At 27.2% G+C, this 16,056-nt stretch overlaps 1 protein-coding gene across 2 annotated transcripts; it reads left to right on the plus strand.

Moving 5' to 3' along the window:
- The first annotated feature begins 356 nt into the window (after nt 1-356).
- On the plus strand, nt 357-14,083 carry LOC113552388. Of its 2 annotated transcripts, none has more exons than XM_026955266.1 (13): nt 357-542; nt 6,025-6,115; nt 6,384-6,450; nt 6,899-7,048; nt 7,135-7,346; nt 8,290-8,438; nt 8,500-8,608; nt 8,674-8,832; nt 9,334-9,456; nt 9,524-9,740; nt 9,815-10,096; nt 10,202-10,423; nt 10,505-14,083. In XM_026955266.1, the coding sequence occupies exons 2-13, from the start codon at nt 6,113-6,115 to the stop codon at nt 13,432-13,434; spliced, it is 4,623 nt and encodes a 1,540-aa protein (XP_026811067.1). In that variant the 5' UTR covers nt 357-542; nt 6,025-6,112; the 3' UTR covers nt 13,435-14,083. The 2 variants fall into 2 exon arrangements, with proteins under 2 accessions (XP_026811067.1, XP_026811069.1); XM_026955268.1 differs by having other exon boundaries at nt 6,902-7,048.
- Nucleotides 14,084-16,056: the final 1,973 nt, after the last annotated feature.

The following is a 16,056-nucleotide window of genomic DNA, read 5'->3' on the forward strand; positions in this document are numbered from 1 at the left end:
TATTCACGTGCACGCATTGTATATTATTAACGGGTCATCCTCTTATGGTAAAAACGAATTAATCAATTATGTATTCGGTGTAATGTGAAACACAAATTTTAACGGTGAAATGTAGGTAAGATTGTGATTGACGACGACTACGGCGGCGGCGGTGGCGGCGGCTATGAAGACGACGTCGACTGAACACTGTCAACCCGTAGTGGTTCTGAATCCTGTCGACCTTGCATCGTCCAAATTCATAAGTACAAAATAATAATGATATTAACCATAACACGTACATAACATAATACGGGCATGTATCAACAGCAATATTATATATTATATATTTTCGTATTGCATGCAAACGCCGGCAGTGCGCACCTGGGCCGCCCAGTCTGAACGCTACATTATCCTACAAATCACTTTCACCTCTCGCGATATTGGACCAAGAGCTTTGGCACAGTTAGTGCACGCCACTTGTCGCCACCGCCCGGCATATCAGCGGAGATCGTATTAAACACAATACGCATCCGAACAGTGATATATGCATATTTTTTTTACACGTAAGTATTAAAAAAAATGATATCTATTATGTTTTGTTATATTATCTAACTAGCTCTTAATTAGTTGTTATATTAATTATGCATCATATTCGTAAAATTATAAGTCATAAAAAAACAACAAAATATGTATATCCGTATAATATATATAATACATTTTTAATAAGAATAATAAAACCTATATTATACTTTGCTAATAAGTATATCGCGAATCGTAATCGACACTCGTCTAAACGTATCTATTTTTTTTTTTTTTTAGAAAAGATTCGAGTGTAAAAATGGCTTAATATTCGAAAACTTTTAATTTATTTTAACAAAAAAAAGTAAATTTTCAATATTTAAAAATATATTTATATTCATTATGCACCTATGATGATCATTTCCAAACTTTATTCAACTAAATAAAACTAATAAAAAGATTTGAATTCCACGTTGTATCTTTGTTATAATACATTTTTACTGTTAATAAAATTTCAATAATCTCTAAGCTAAAAATAGTATAAAAAAAAACAAAATTTTTTGTATAAAATTCTAATTTCTTAATCATCTACGACAGGATTTCTTTTTATCGCCAATTTAACTAAATAGTTAAAACAGTATATTTTATTGTACTACTTTTAACATTGCTATATAATTCACATAAACAATATAATTTATTTAGAATCTACAAATTATTAATCTTATTAATGGTTTGATTAGTATTTATATTTATTAATACAATTTTATCATTAAAATATCTCTATTATTACGTTATATGTATCTATTTTTAAAATTAAATCTTCTTGGTAATTAGCTAAAAAAAAATTTAAAAATTATACCAACTACCTATTTAATTATTAAATAAGCACACAAATTAGTTTAAACATGATTAATTAAAAATGAAAGCCACTTCCACAAATAACATGATATTTCACGACCATAATTAAACACTACGTCAAATTTTTATTTTAAATAAAAATAAAAATTGGTATAACATTATTCAGCTTATTAATTTAATTTTAGTAAGTAAATAAATGATACTATTAATGTTCTCAATAATAGTGGCAAAGAATAATTATTAGAAGAATATTAAATTTCTTCATTTTAAAAGAGAAAAACAACGATGATTAAGATAACGAAATATTTGTATAAAATTAAAGATATACAATAGCTTAGAGACATTAAGGTTTCATTTAAATCTTCAAAAATATTATAACTAATTATTTATTATTGTATTTTAATTTTGTTTATGATTTGAAAGATTTAAAGTAGAGCAATTCATTGTAATATTTGTCTTGTAATTAATGCAAAAATATTATGTTTAATTTAAAAATTATGTATAAAATAACAAGCTTTATTTAAAATATATTTGAAATAGTTTTCATTTTACTTATTAATGCATACAATATACCTTTACTTGTTAATATATATAATTAGGTTTACTATTTTAAATGATGTAGTCAATTTTTTCCAAGGTTATAACTTATAATATTCTTAAAAAATACTAGAACTAGAACTCGATTACATTGATAGCATTTTAACGTTCAGTAATAGAAAAATACATCATGTGCGGTTAATAATAATCACCTATATAATAATATATTAATTTAAAACACTTACCTGCATTTCTAAAAGACCTTAAATGGACTAATCAATTGATAACCTTAAAAAATATCTAATTAAATAAAAGTAAAAGTACATTATTATGTGTTATAAATACTATACCTATATTTATTAGAAAAAAATGTTTTATTATGATTTTTATGGACATAAAAAAAATATCTTTGGTGATCCTATTTATATAAACATTTCTCCGGTGTTAATTGTTCTGAAATTAATATATAACTTTTATCACATATAAAAGTACCTTTTTATTAAGTAGTGAATAGATATAATTATTCAATTTAGTATATTCTTATATATTTCATCTAAAATTTAATTTTACAAGAAATTTATTTTATTAACCAAAACTATTGATGAATTTTATAAATTAATTATACTGCTTCAAGTAAATGCGTAGAATATCAACAAATTAAATAATAATGTAATATTATTTTTTTAAATTAGTTTACGTAATATAGGTATATTTAATAATCCGGTTTTTTAAATATTACAAATTATCCTAATCTAGGTCCTAACTCTTAAATTATTTCTTAGTATCTACCTAAAAAAATATTTATCCTTATTTCTATAAATATTAAAATTATATAGTAAAAAAATTATCAGTTTTCACATAATTATAAGGATAAAACGTTTAAAAATATATATATGATTTATTGTGAAATAGTAATGAAATAATATTATGTTACGCACGTAACTGTGTCTAGCATAAATATAGATAATTCAAAAATTAAATTTATATTTTTGTATGTAAACTTGATTTTTCATAAGTTCGTGCAACAATTTATTGAAAACAGTATGAAGTAAATAGTTGAGACGAATTTGAAACATTTATTGCATAATGATATTTATAAATATTAGATAACGTAGTCTGTATAATTTATTCAGTCTATTAATATTAATCTATATTTTTAAACAAATGATACAATATTTTTAAAATTAAAAGGTTAGTATCTGATTACGTCAAACAGTTGTGACTACGTTTTAACTATGTTATCGGATTTATTTGGTATGCTTTAGGTACCGTAAGTAACATATATTATTAACTAAATAAAAATTAAATTTTTGAATATCGTTCAGTTAAAATTGTGTTATTATCAGTACTCATAATCAACGATTGGGTAGTTTTTCCCCTCTTCTGAACAGTTTTGTGAAAGTGGACACGACCAGTTAATGTTGTTCGTTATTCTTCTGTTATTTAATTCAGATTAGGTAAACAAACAGTAAACAGTGAACACTGCCTTAATATTATTCTAGTTTATCTAAGCTTAAAGTTATTCTATAGATGATTACATTTTAAACATAGATACACATAGTAGGTATGTAATGTATATATTTACGAGTATGAATATAATATGTAGAATTGTAGAACATACGTGTATAATATGCAATTGCAAATAGTACAAATGCCTTGATGAATATTTGTGTAACATTACAATATTAAAATTAAATTTAAAACGGCTCTAATAACAGTTAAATATACATTTTCATATTAAATTGAATTTTTAAATGTTACATAAAAACACGGGATTCGTGTTACTAATAAAGTAATAACTTATCAATTGTACACAATACACAGATTTCATATATTGCATGTAACTTACATATATCTATTACAAAATGTTAATGAGATACTTTATTGCTGTTATTTGTATTCATCGTTTATCACGATTTTTGCATTGTACAAATCATATTATATATATACCTAACAAACATAGAATTGCATTCGTGTATGTTAGCAGGAATATTAATACTATTTAATAAAATTGAATTTTTGATATTTCGTAACACTCTTCGCGCCTGCATAGTACCTACATATATTCTTACTATTTGCACTGACAGAACTGTTATTGACTAAAGAGTATTACATATTTTATATTATTGTGTGATACTTATATGATGTATGCATTTTATTTTCTTCAAAATTTCTTCCACAATATATTTCACTTAACGTTACTTTATGTTCTTGAACCAAAGAAGATAAAACCAAGATTAGTGAATATATAAACTTAAATACTATGCACGTGACTAAAACGCAAGTCATTTATGTAAATGCTCTGTTAATAATATCATTATTATTGCTGACGTCATTTCATAGTAATCACTCAGACACTTGTTACATGACAATATAATTTTCCACAAAAATATGATTCAAAATGTACCTAAATATGACATAAATTAATTGTGATACAATTTAATAAAACTCAATTAAAGTCGATACACTTACCAACTTATTTTTCTTACTACCAACAAAATATTCATTAAATGATTTTCTTTCTTTATTGGCATATATAAATATTGATTTTTAATATTAAACTTTCAGAAATGGATTTATTTTATACTTGATTTAAGAGACATCAATTTATATAATATGATCTATATATTATACAGTATAACTGTTGTAGAACAATGCAATATAGTAGTTTACGCATCGTTAAAACTTGTCACATGAAATCTCTTGAATTTCCGCCTCAGTTATACATACCTTATTCCATTTTATTTTACTTTCTGTTCATTATAGTAAGATCGTCTTTGAAAATAAATACTACATCGTATAAATTTTTTGTTTTGTTTTATACAACATAATTTCTAAACGTTTTAAATATATTTTATAGCTTTTATAAGGGTATATTATAAAATTAAAATAATATTGTATTTTTTTTTCAATGTATTTGTTATTTTATTTTACTTGCAGCTATAAAGTAGGTAAAGTACTTGAATTAATCGTTTTTATTTTTTTTATGCTATAAATTATAACAAAAATATATATCCTTTAAAATATTTGAATGAATGGATTCTCGAAACTAGTAAGTTTTTAATAGAATAAAATAATTTTTTTGAGTATTTAAACACTAATACTAATATTATTATTTTTCGAAAATCTTAATGGTAGAAACTTTTATTATTGAAGTAAATATTAATAACAAAAATGAAATTAAAAATCATTGAAGCATAATAGGTAATATAATATAATTTAAACATTATTATTAATTATCATTATTATTATTATTATTATTATTAATAATAAACTATGTTATAATGATCACGAATTCATGATAGCCGATAGGTACTGTGATAAAATTCCGATTAATACATTTCAGAATTTAGATAGTTCTCACAACGTATATTATTCTATTATTTTCTGTGAAATAATGAAAAATTAAATGTTTCGTTTGGCTAATAATTTAATAACACATTATGAGAATATGTAACCTTTTATAAATTAACTATTACATTTAGTAATATAGTGTTACACTCGGGCACACAATATTACCAACAGATGACTAAAAATCTACGCAGTATAAATAGTATAATAATGCGGACGTGCTTACTGCTTATACACAGAATAACGCGTGAAACGACAATAGTGTTGTAGTAATATTATAGTAATGGTAAACTGACAATAATTGTTAAAGTTCTGCTATAATAAAATACCTAATACGTTGTAGGCATTAAATTCCTTAATAAGCTACCTGTAGATATTCACCCGCTCATAAAAACTAAAGCTATATATTATGCATAAACGTCTGGTAGGTCTGTGACATAAAAATAATACTGTCGCGTCGATATAGGAACGTTATGCGTGCGCAAAAACTATTTCAAAATTAATAAGCTATTATGTTTGTCAAACGGGTGAGGTTTCTTTGCAAGACCAGTCAAACCCGATTGCCAGTTTTATATTCGCCGAGAGATGTCCATACGTACTTATGTAATATGGTTTGCGAAGGATTTTTCAACCTCTCTCGGAAAAAAAATATATATCTATGTATAATATCGAGAACACCGCCTCGGGCGTTCCACTGCAGACCGCTCTACATTTATACTATAAGCCTACCCACGTGTATACGCACACACTAATGACAACTTTTATTTTTTTATTTCCAAGGGCGCCAACGCAAAAATGTACCTGTATTGCTCGACATAACATATGAAAGAATTGTGAACAAAAAGTGAAAGAAAATTAAAAAAAAAAAATGGTTTGTATAATATAATAATATGATATATATATGATATACATAATGCCCAGAAATATTGTTCTTCCATTATATTATTATCGTTAGTATATTTTAGTATACATAAATGACTACTTACCTATACTCGCAGGACTCGAATGTTTCAAGAAGGTCGATTTATGAATTATCGGCATATAGTCAGAAGGTCGGTTTAAGCCGATGGACTGTCGAAAGCCCTCATATAGTCATATTGGTTATATTATATCAATATAGATTTTTATTTTTATTTCAGATGACCGAAGGACCGAGATTGTCCGTTCTGCTAATCGTGTTCCTCACAATCAACTCGGCATATTCCGGTAAAACAACTTCCGTTTTGGTTTTTTTTTTTTGCTTTGAATTATTATTCGCGATATTATTTTAAAGTCAAGTTAGGAAATTATGAATAGGTGTTAACGAAAAATATAATTTATTTTTACAGTAACTTTTCGTAGTTGTAACTTATTACCTAAAAACAATTTTCGTAAGTTAATACAAATTGAGTATTTAAATACTTATTAGATTCAAAACAAAAATGAAATTTACTTAGAGCAACTTTTAATTGTCATAAATTAATTTCATTATTGTTAAATATTATTTAATAATGATTCTAGTTTATTTTATGAATATTAACTTAGGTACCTAAAAGGCAATTATTAATTTATACGATTTAAATTAATTAACATGGATACCTAAAATCTCATGACAATTAACATTACCTACCTACATTGATTAATTTCATACAAAGATCTAAATTTATGATTTTAGAAGGTATTCAAAAATGTGAGAATACGCCTATGAAACAAATCATTTGCGAATTTGGAACCGCCAAAGAAATACCAAACTTCGACAGTTGTCTATGTACACATATCGCAGTTCCGGTTACCTTAGAATCGGAAAAAGACGATGAAACTACGGGTAAATATAGTAATATAATAAATTATCGATAATGTGATATCCGCATGAACCACTCATTTACTTTTATATCATTCATTGTTTGTAAGACTTGACGTCGACGATCAAATCATACAAACAAACCAATGGCGATCTCAAGTCATTGGCTGCAATATCCATGTACACGGAAGACGTCGCAAAGAAGACAAACCAGATTTGCAATGAAATCGTCGATGTGTTGACTCACTACGATGGCGTACAATTAGATCTAAGGCAATCTGATGTGTCCGTAGATAAATCACTGGTTGTGCATTTCTTCAAGGTGAGTTGGTAAATATAATATGGCACACCCTACTAATGTTCTGAGCATTCTAGAAAAACTATATCACAATAATTTATATCTCATCATAACTGCGTACACACTGTTATTATTAATATTATGATGCATTTAAGTATTATACGGACGATAATAACCGACTAAACATGGTCGTTTCCTTTTTTTTTTAATAGTATTAATATGACGGACCGTCTTAAGTTTCACACGACTACATAATAAATAACTGATATAGTGGCCTTAAACTTGAATTCAACACCACGGTGATGTAATAGTTACAATTTGACGTCCGACCTAATAATAGACATGTTAATTTGACCGTTTATTGACAGCAGAAGATAAATTAAATCCTAGTCCCCACACACACAAGTAACGTTGAATATAATGTTCGTCATTTTTACACAATGTCGGGAAGTTCAAGGTCACAATAGGAACCGGTCATTCATAATAATAAATAATCTGATCCGAAACCGAAACTGAAACGAGAACACACCTATATTAACTGATGTAATAGAATAGCAGTTATTTGTAATATACCTACCTAGTGTATATTATTATACGATCGATGTACGTAAAATTTTATATAGACAAAAATACAATTCCTTTATAGCGCAAATAAATTATATATTGTCAAATTAATATTTTTCATCAAAAATATACTTTAATTCTAGCTAGGTACCTACTATACTTAGGTACCTATCTATTAATTAAAATATTTATTTATATGTAAGGAATAAAACATAAAACAATATAAATATTATTATTTATTAGTTATTACTGCATATTAGAAATTGGAAATTATATAAACTACAATTTTTAATTATTTTTTTATTATTATTTAGATTTGTTATTTTTAGTTTATATTATATTCTTTTGAATTATGTATATACCTACTTATTTATTAATAGTTTTTTAATTATAATTTTCATAGGAATTATCGTTTGAAATTGAAAATAAATTTAAAATAGAGTCAACAAATAACTCTTTAAAAATAATTAAAAACCCAAAAGAAATCCAACTAGTGCTTCCTCCAAATGCTGCCATAATGACAAAATTTTATGATCTCAAAAAACTTTCCAAGTAAGACATACAATAATCTAAACAAACTCCAAATGAAATACTATACGTTTTAAAATTTTAGGTACGTAAATTATTTTATAATTGCAACTCACAATCTTGTAGACAATTCTGAACAAGGTTATTCATACCACCCCAGTCGTCTTATGGGAGCCGATGATTTACTCAATGCTGTAAGAAATGTGTAAAATTTGAAAACGCATACATTGATTAATTCATAATGTTTTAAACATTTTAGGATTCTTTAATTGATCTTGTAATTGGACTTGGTGTTGATCATTCATCTATACTTTTATCATTGCCTTCTACTGCAAGTAAGTTTAATCTCAAGGATCCCACCCAGAACACTCCTCGATCACCAGTTAACGGACTACCAACAACAATTACACGTCCAAAAGTAAATCAATTTTACAATTATTACAGAAGTATTGGTTACAAATTTTAAACGAGAAAATTGTAACATTTAATTTTTTTATGAAAATTCTATTTGTTTAGGTGTAACATTAATTGTGTAAATCATTTAAAAGATTAAAAGTCAAACAATATACATAAATGTAATCGGTATATTATTTTTGTCTGTTACTTAAGTTTTGTTTAATTTAATTGTCCTTGTTTTGTTTTCAATTTTAGAATACTTAAATAGATTTAAGTATATTTTTTAAAAATGAAAAAAAATAAATTATAACATTTTACTCAAGCGCTGTTACAATTTTTTTCGCTTAGCTATAAATACCTTTCTTATTATTTTTAATTGTTTGAAGATATTAGTAAAATCTATTATATAAATAGTTAAATTTTTTAATCTTATCAGAAATGTATTATATAATAAAAATATGCAATTGTACTCTATTTTCCTTTCATTCAACTAAGCATAATATAAATATTTAACATGTTTTAGATGTGCGAAGAAATGAAAGAAGGTAATTGGACCATCGAAAGAGATGAAGATCTAACAGCACCATATGCATTCATGAATAAAACATGGATGTCATTCGATGATAACGTCAGCGTTTCAATAAAGGCATTGCATTAAATTTAATTTTAAAAATATTAACGAGTTAAAATTAAAATATTTACCTATATTGTAGGGTAAATACATATTATTACGAGATTTAGCTGGAGCAGTTATTACTGACGTCGAAGCGTTGGATTGGAAATTAACATGCTTAAACCAAACTGCAGTAGAACCTTTAAAAGAACTTACGAAAACGTTTACTGAAACTGCAAGGAAATCTAGATCAGCTCAATTATTAAGTTTACAAGAACAATTACAACGGCCGGCTGACCAGGGATTCTATTTTAACAGTACTGTTTTAAGAAATTATTTAAGTTTAAAATATTCAAGTACATAATATGCTCATTAATAAATTTTATATTAGATGAAATCAGTTATTCGCCATATTATATTGAGAGGGTGGTTACTAGGGACGGCGAAGTTCATGCAATTCGAAAAGATACAAAAACCGAATTTGAATGTTCGCGACAAGGGTACTTCAGACATCCAAGTGGTTGTAATCGATTTTATCGTTGTGTAAAATTTGATCAAAAATCCAACTATTTTACGGTCTACGAATATGATTGTCCTGATGGTTTGGCGTTTGATGAAAAAGTTGAGGTATGCGTATGGCCTGGATCTTTATCTAATACAGGAGCTTGTCAAGGTAATTAGTCTTACACATTTCAACGTAGATGGTTTTTCTATATTTTTTTTTTTATAATTCAAGACGTGTGAAGACCAATTTATTTGTTTTATGTATTATTTTTAGGTTCAAGTGAAATTGCTCCTGTTCCTCGGAATCAATTTGTCTGTCCGCCGATAGAAGGTTACTACGCTGATCCTGAAAACTGTCGGTGGTTTTTTGCTTGTCTTGATCATGCTAAGGATGGTTATACTCCACTTACAGCATACGAATTTAGATGTCCATTTGGATTAGTGTTTGACGAAAAAACGTTAAAATGTGACTGGCAATGGAAAGTGGGAACTTGTGGTAAGTCGAATTAATATTTTATTTTTTATTTGTGTTATTATTACTAACCAATATTGTCACTAATGTTTTATTTTACTTTAGGAACCTCAGGAAAATCATATAATTACGGAGAACAATCTTACCAAACAAACCAATTCAACACATTCTACGGAAAAGAGCCATCTATTCCTTACTACGGAAAATATAATCAAGATCAACCTCAATTTTCATTTGATTCCAGTGATTCTTATATTGCTCCGGGTAAATTCGATTTCCCATATTCTACAACTAGCAAACCTCATTTATTGTATGGATCTACAGAAAATTATGTTACGCCAAATGCACCTCGGTTCTTATACAGTTCAGCACAATCTTACGCACCACCAAATAGTCCTCAAATTGCATATGGTTCATCAGAAACGTATGTTGACCATAATAAATTTCAATCATTATATGGATTAACTGGAACTTATGCTTCCACAAAAAGTCCAGAATTCTCATATGGAACTACGGAATCATATGCTACAACAAGCAAACCCAAATTCTTTTACGAATCTTCAGAATCGTACTCTACAACAAGCCGACCTCAATTCTCATTTGGCTCTTCAGAATCATATTCTTCCACAAGCAAACCTCAATTTTCTTATGAATCTTCGGAGTCTTATTCTAGTACAATTAAACCACAATTCCCATACATTAAAACAGATGCTTATGTAACACCAAATTATCAAACTAGATTACCTAACTTTGATTTGAATAATTATAGACAATTAGGAGTACTTTATCATCAACACCACGATTCTGAAATAGAACCAAAACGTAATAGTGGAATTCTTCTTCACCAACAAAACAATTTCCAAAGTATACCAATAAATAAAAACTACGATTCTCATAAAAATGATGTTCAATACCCACCAATAAAAGATTATGAAACATATTCTACAACACAAGGACCTTTAAATAAAATACCTAGTGCAAAACTCTACTCAGAAAGTTATTCTTCTTCTAACATTTACTCAAACCCATCAATACCTTATGAAAATAATGCGTACAAAAATTCTTATTCTATTTTGGGAGGAACCAATGGATATGATTCCCACAAAGTTAATGAACAATATCAGCCTTCATATAACTTTGAAACATATTCAACAACTCTAAAACCCATTGCTAAATTACCTGATGTACCAAATTACTCAGAATCAAATATTTATTTGAAGCCTACTTCTAAACCATTTGATGAATATTTACAAGATATTTCTCATTCAAAATTAAGCGAAGAATCAAAATTGCAATACTCTACAACTAGTTCACCTTATTTATCTTCGTCTCCAATTATTGACTTTAACGACTACCATATTTCCTCGACTACGCAAAAACCAACATTACACGACACTAGCTTGTATAAAGAAAAGTTTAAGACTCAATTTAATTTTGAAGATTATATATCAAGGCTTTCCAATCACCAATATCCATCTACTACTTCTACGGTTGATTATACACCGTCTGTTCATGGAAATAGCTATGATAATAACTTTGCACAAACTCTATCTACGTATTCATCCACCACTCCAAAACCATCTGTATTTTATTATAGTTCCCCGTCGCCAAAATTACCAAAAGTGAATGAATACTCTGAGAGTTATGGTTCTTCTTTATCATATCCTGTAACTACTGAAAAATCAGTAGATTACAATTTACCTATTTCTTCAACTTATGCTCCATCAGCGTATAGTCCTTCAATTACTCCAAGTGCATATACATCAACATTCAAGCCAACGGTTGACTATTACACTCCATCGTCTACAGTTGCTAACGATGATTCAGTTTTTGTCGAAGAACTAATTTCCAAATTGTCAAAAAATCCCATTCCTTATACATATTCAACTAGTACTCCAAAACCAATATACGATAATTATCCATCACAACAAGCTGTAGATTATATACCAAATGATTCTTTCAATATTGATGAATACATATCAAAATTATCTGAATCTATTGAAAATTCTACACCAAAACCATTATACTCAAGCACTTCTCAAAAACCATATGTGGTATCATACAGTTCAAATGACTATTCATCTCAACCACTACCCACTTCAGTTTACTTATCTTCAACTGAAGAACCTAAGACATTTGATCATGAATCATATTCAGCACTTCCTGTTCAATCAACAACGTGTAAACCTGAAGCTTCAATCAAAATAGTATCCCCTAAGGTACCATACATTCCATCACTCGAATCTGTCTTTAGTGTAAGACCTCCTGTTACATACACACAAAGACCAGAACCATTGATTGGCTATTCTAGCACGGCTTCTGACTTAATAAATTATTATCACAATATTCATTCATCTTTAGATTCTGCGTATCGTTCACCATTGCCTAGATATTATGCTGCTCCAATGGGAAATTCACTTTACACTAATAATTATACATTACCCAGAGAATATGAAAAAGACGGTGGACATCATTTACATGCAGCTTATCCAGCGTACCCTCTAAAACCAATAGTTGTAGAATCAGTTAGTCCAGAGCTTAATGCAGAGTTTGAACGATACTATACAGCTGGAATAAGACAGAACTTGAAGAGCGAAGAAAACGGAAAAGTGCTCGTAATTGGTGACAATAGCCCTCTAATTGTTGGTAAATTGGGAGCTCAATGTGACTGCGCAAAAAAGAAGAAGCCGACAATTGTATCAACTACAACCAGGACAGTAATCGAAAACGACGATGACGATGACGATGAAAAAACATCGATCGTAAAGGAAGTAGAAACAAAGACCAAAGTAGTATTGGATGAAGTAAAAAAACCATCAAATAAAAAGTTATGTACCCGAGCAGGATTATTTAGAGATCCTAAGCAATGTAATAAATTCTATTCGTGTAATTGGGACAAATGGACACAAAAATATGAACTTAGTGAATTTAAATGTCCAATTCACCTTGCTTTTGACGAAAATCTAAGTGCTTGTAACTGGCCGTCTAAAGGACCGGCATGCTCACACGATACGCTCATTAATTACTCGAATTAATCTTAAATAAAATCAAGGAAATTCAAAATGCACATAATTTTTCATATGAAACACGTTTCAGTGTTTTTGAAAACAATATTAACTTGTAAACAATGTACACATACATATTATTTAAGTTATGATAATTGTTCTCAACATGTAAGTATTCACATACATGTTATAAGAAACATAATAACTTATGTATATAAAAAAGTTAGGTAGGTATAATACTTATATAAAGGTTCAATATATGAATTGATTTATCTCTAAATTTTCACGCAAATATAAAGTATACCTTTTATAGTTTTCAATTACAAAATAATATCTACTTATTCAAACGCAGTGAATATTACAATGTATTGCCTACCTATGTAAATGTAATATAGATTAAATGTACCTACATGCCTATTATAATACTAAAATTAACATAAATCTGTTTTTATTATTTAGTAGTTAATAAAATACAATTATCGGAGGAAAAAGTACCTTAAACTATTTAGAATAATTTACTAGAAATTATGTTTAACAATATTGTACATATTTACCAGCTAAAATTATGTCAATATAACGTTAAAGCGGGTTACACTAATGAGCAACATCTTTGTATTATTATTTTTAATTTTACAAGTACAGAAGTAAGTCGAAATATTTATAAATACAAAATATAAAATATATTAATAGGTATTAAATATGTTATTTCACATTAATATATTATTATATTATGAATTATAATTTATAATATTAATTATTTGTAAATAATAAACATTTTTATCAGCAATAGTTGTTGTTATTTTTTTTATACATTTATAATGGATAATGTTTTGGATACGGGTAACTATAAAAATAAATACACAATATTTTCTTCCAATATTTTCTGAATAATTTCGCGTTACCGCGGCGTCGCCTAATTGTGTCTGCAGTTTGCACTTCTATAGTTCTATACCTAATATGTGTTAATGATAATAAAAATTAATTTCACATTTGTTATTGTTTTATAATAAACATATCCATGACTCAACTTGTTTTCATGAAATGAATACTATGATTACAATATACAATTTTTTTTTTTTTATAATTTCTAAATATTGAATTTCATAATATCAGCTATTATGAATTATAATGATTTATAATATAAAATATAAATCAAACTGGTTAAACTACATTTAAATTGTAGTTATTACATTGTTATTATTAGACAATTTCATATGCTTTTATTGACATCATGACAAAATTAATAATAAATAATTAATTGTCATGGTTGATATTATCAGTTTAAAGTGAGTTATAGCTATATAAAATATTTAAAATGTTTAAATTTCCATAACTCACTTTAAAATAATATCAATAAAAGCATATTAGGTACATTGTCCAGACTCCAGATAATATAAATTTGATAATAGGCAAATTTACTCTAATATTAAAGCTTACAATGCTTACATTACAAAACGTACCTATTCTGCTGAGCGCAAAATTACTTTGATGTACGTTAGTAAGACAGAAAACATATGTGGATATAACGTCCCCTTAATATTATTTCTATCAATTAGTTTTATTTTACTGATTTTCATGTGTCGTATGTAGAATCTTAACTGTTCTGAGCGGAACTACATAATCCTCTAAGTATAAAGTTTTATTATTAAAGTATAGCCACAAATACATTTTTTATAAGTGATTGAAATTCAAATTTTGACATTAGATATTCGCACATAAAATTACGAATTTTCGTTATTTTTTTGCGATTCAATAAAAATATTAGCCGTAAAAATTGCATACAAGCATACATTAACTATAAATGAAACTGATATTGTCTAACATCTATACAATGCCGGCCCAAGATACGGGCAAACCGGGCGGTTGCCCGGGGCGCTACTTTTATAGGGGCGCTTTTAATATACGAATATTTTATAAATTTTAGTGTAATATTTATTCAAATTGACAATAATATATCTAAATGACTAAATTATCCATGACAGAATATTCTGTCATTTATTATTTGTTTTATAGATTTACGTTACTTTCCAGTTTCTATTATTATATTACAAATATAATTAAAAAATAATATACAATAATATATAATGATTAACACGGGAAAACCAAAAAAAAATGTGTTACAGCCGATACGTTTGAGATATAGGATTTAGTCGCCATTGGACTGTGTTAGTTGTTATCATAGTTATTAATCGCCAATTAAAGTTAATAAAAACGTATTTCAGATCAACAATGACAGAAAGAACGTCTTAACAATTTAGTATTAATTAGTATCGAAAATGACATAGTTTCTAAATTAGATCTAAACGAAACAATACAAAATTTTGCTGATTTAAAATCTAGAAAAAAAAAGGATATTTAAAAAAAATAGGTGGGCAAATGAGTATCGCTCTGCTGTATAGTAGTGATGGAGAGTAGGTCACTGGTCACTATAATGGATATGTTAAATTTGAATGCAATGACAGGTATCTTTGCATACGAAAAACGATTCTGAACGGAGATTATTTGTCAGTCAATGATAATTAGTAGGATATATTATATTATTACCTATATTTAAATTGTAATACGTATATCGTTATTTTACACGATTACGTAAAAAATTTAATTTCATACGTTCATTAAATATTTTTGAACTTTTTTTTCATATGATCAAAA

The sequence above is a fragment of the Rhopalosiphum maidis genome, chromosome 2 (genome assembly GCF_003676215.2).
Source record: "Rhopalosiphum maidis isolate BTI-1 chromosome 2, ASM367621v3, whole genome shotgun sequence".
NCBI classification, from domain to species: domain Eukaryota; kingdom Metazoa; phylum Arthropoda; class Insecta; order Hemiptera; family Aphididae; genus Rhopalosiphum; species Rhopalosiphum maidis.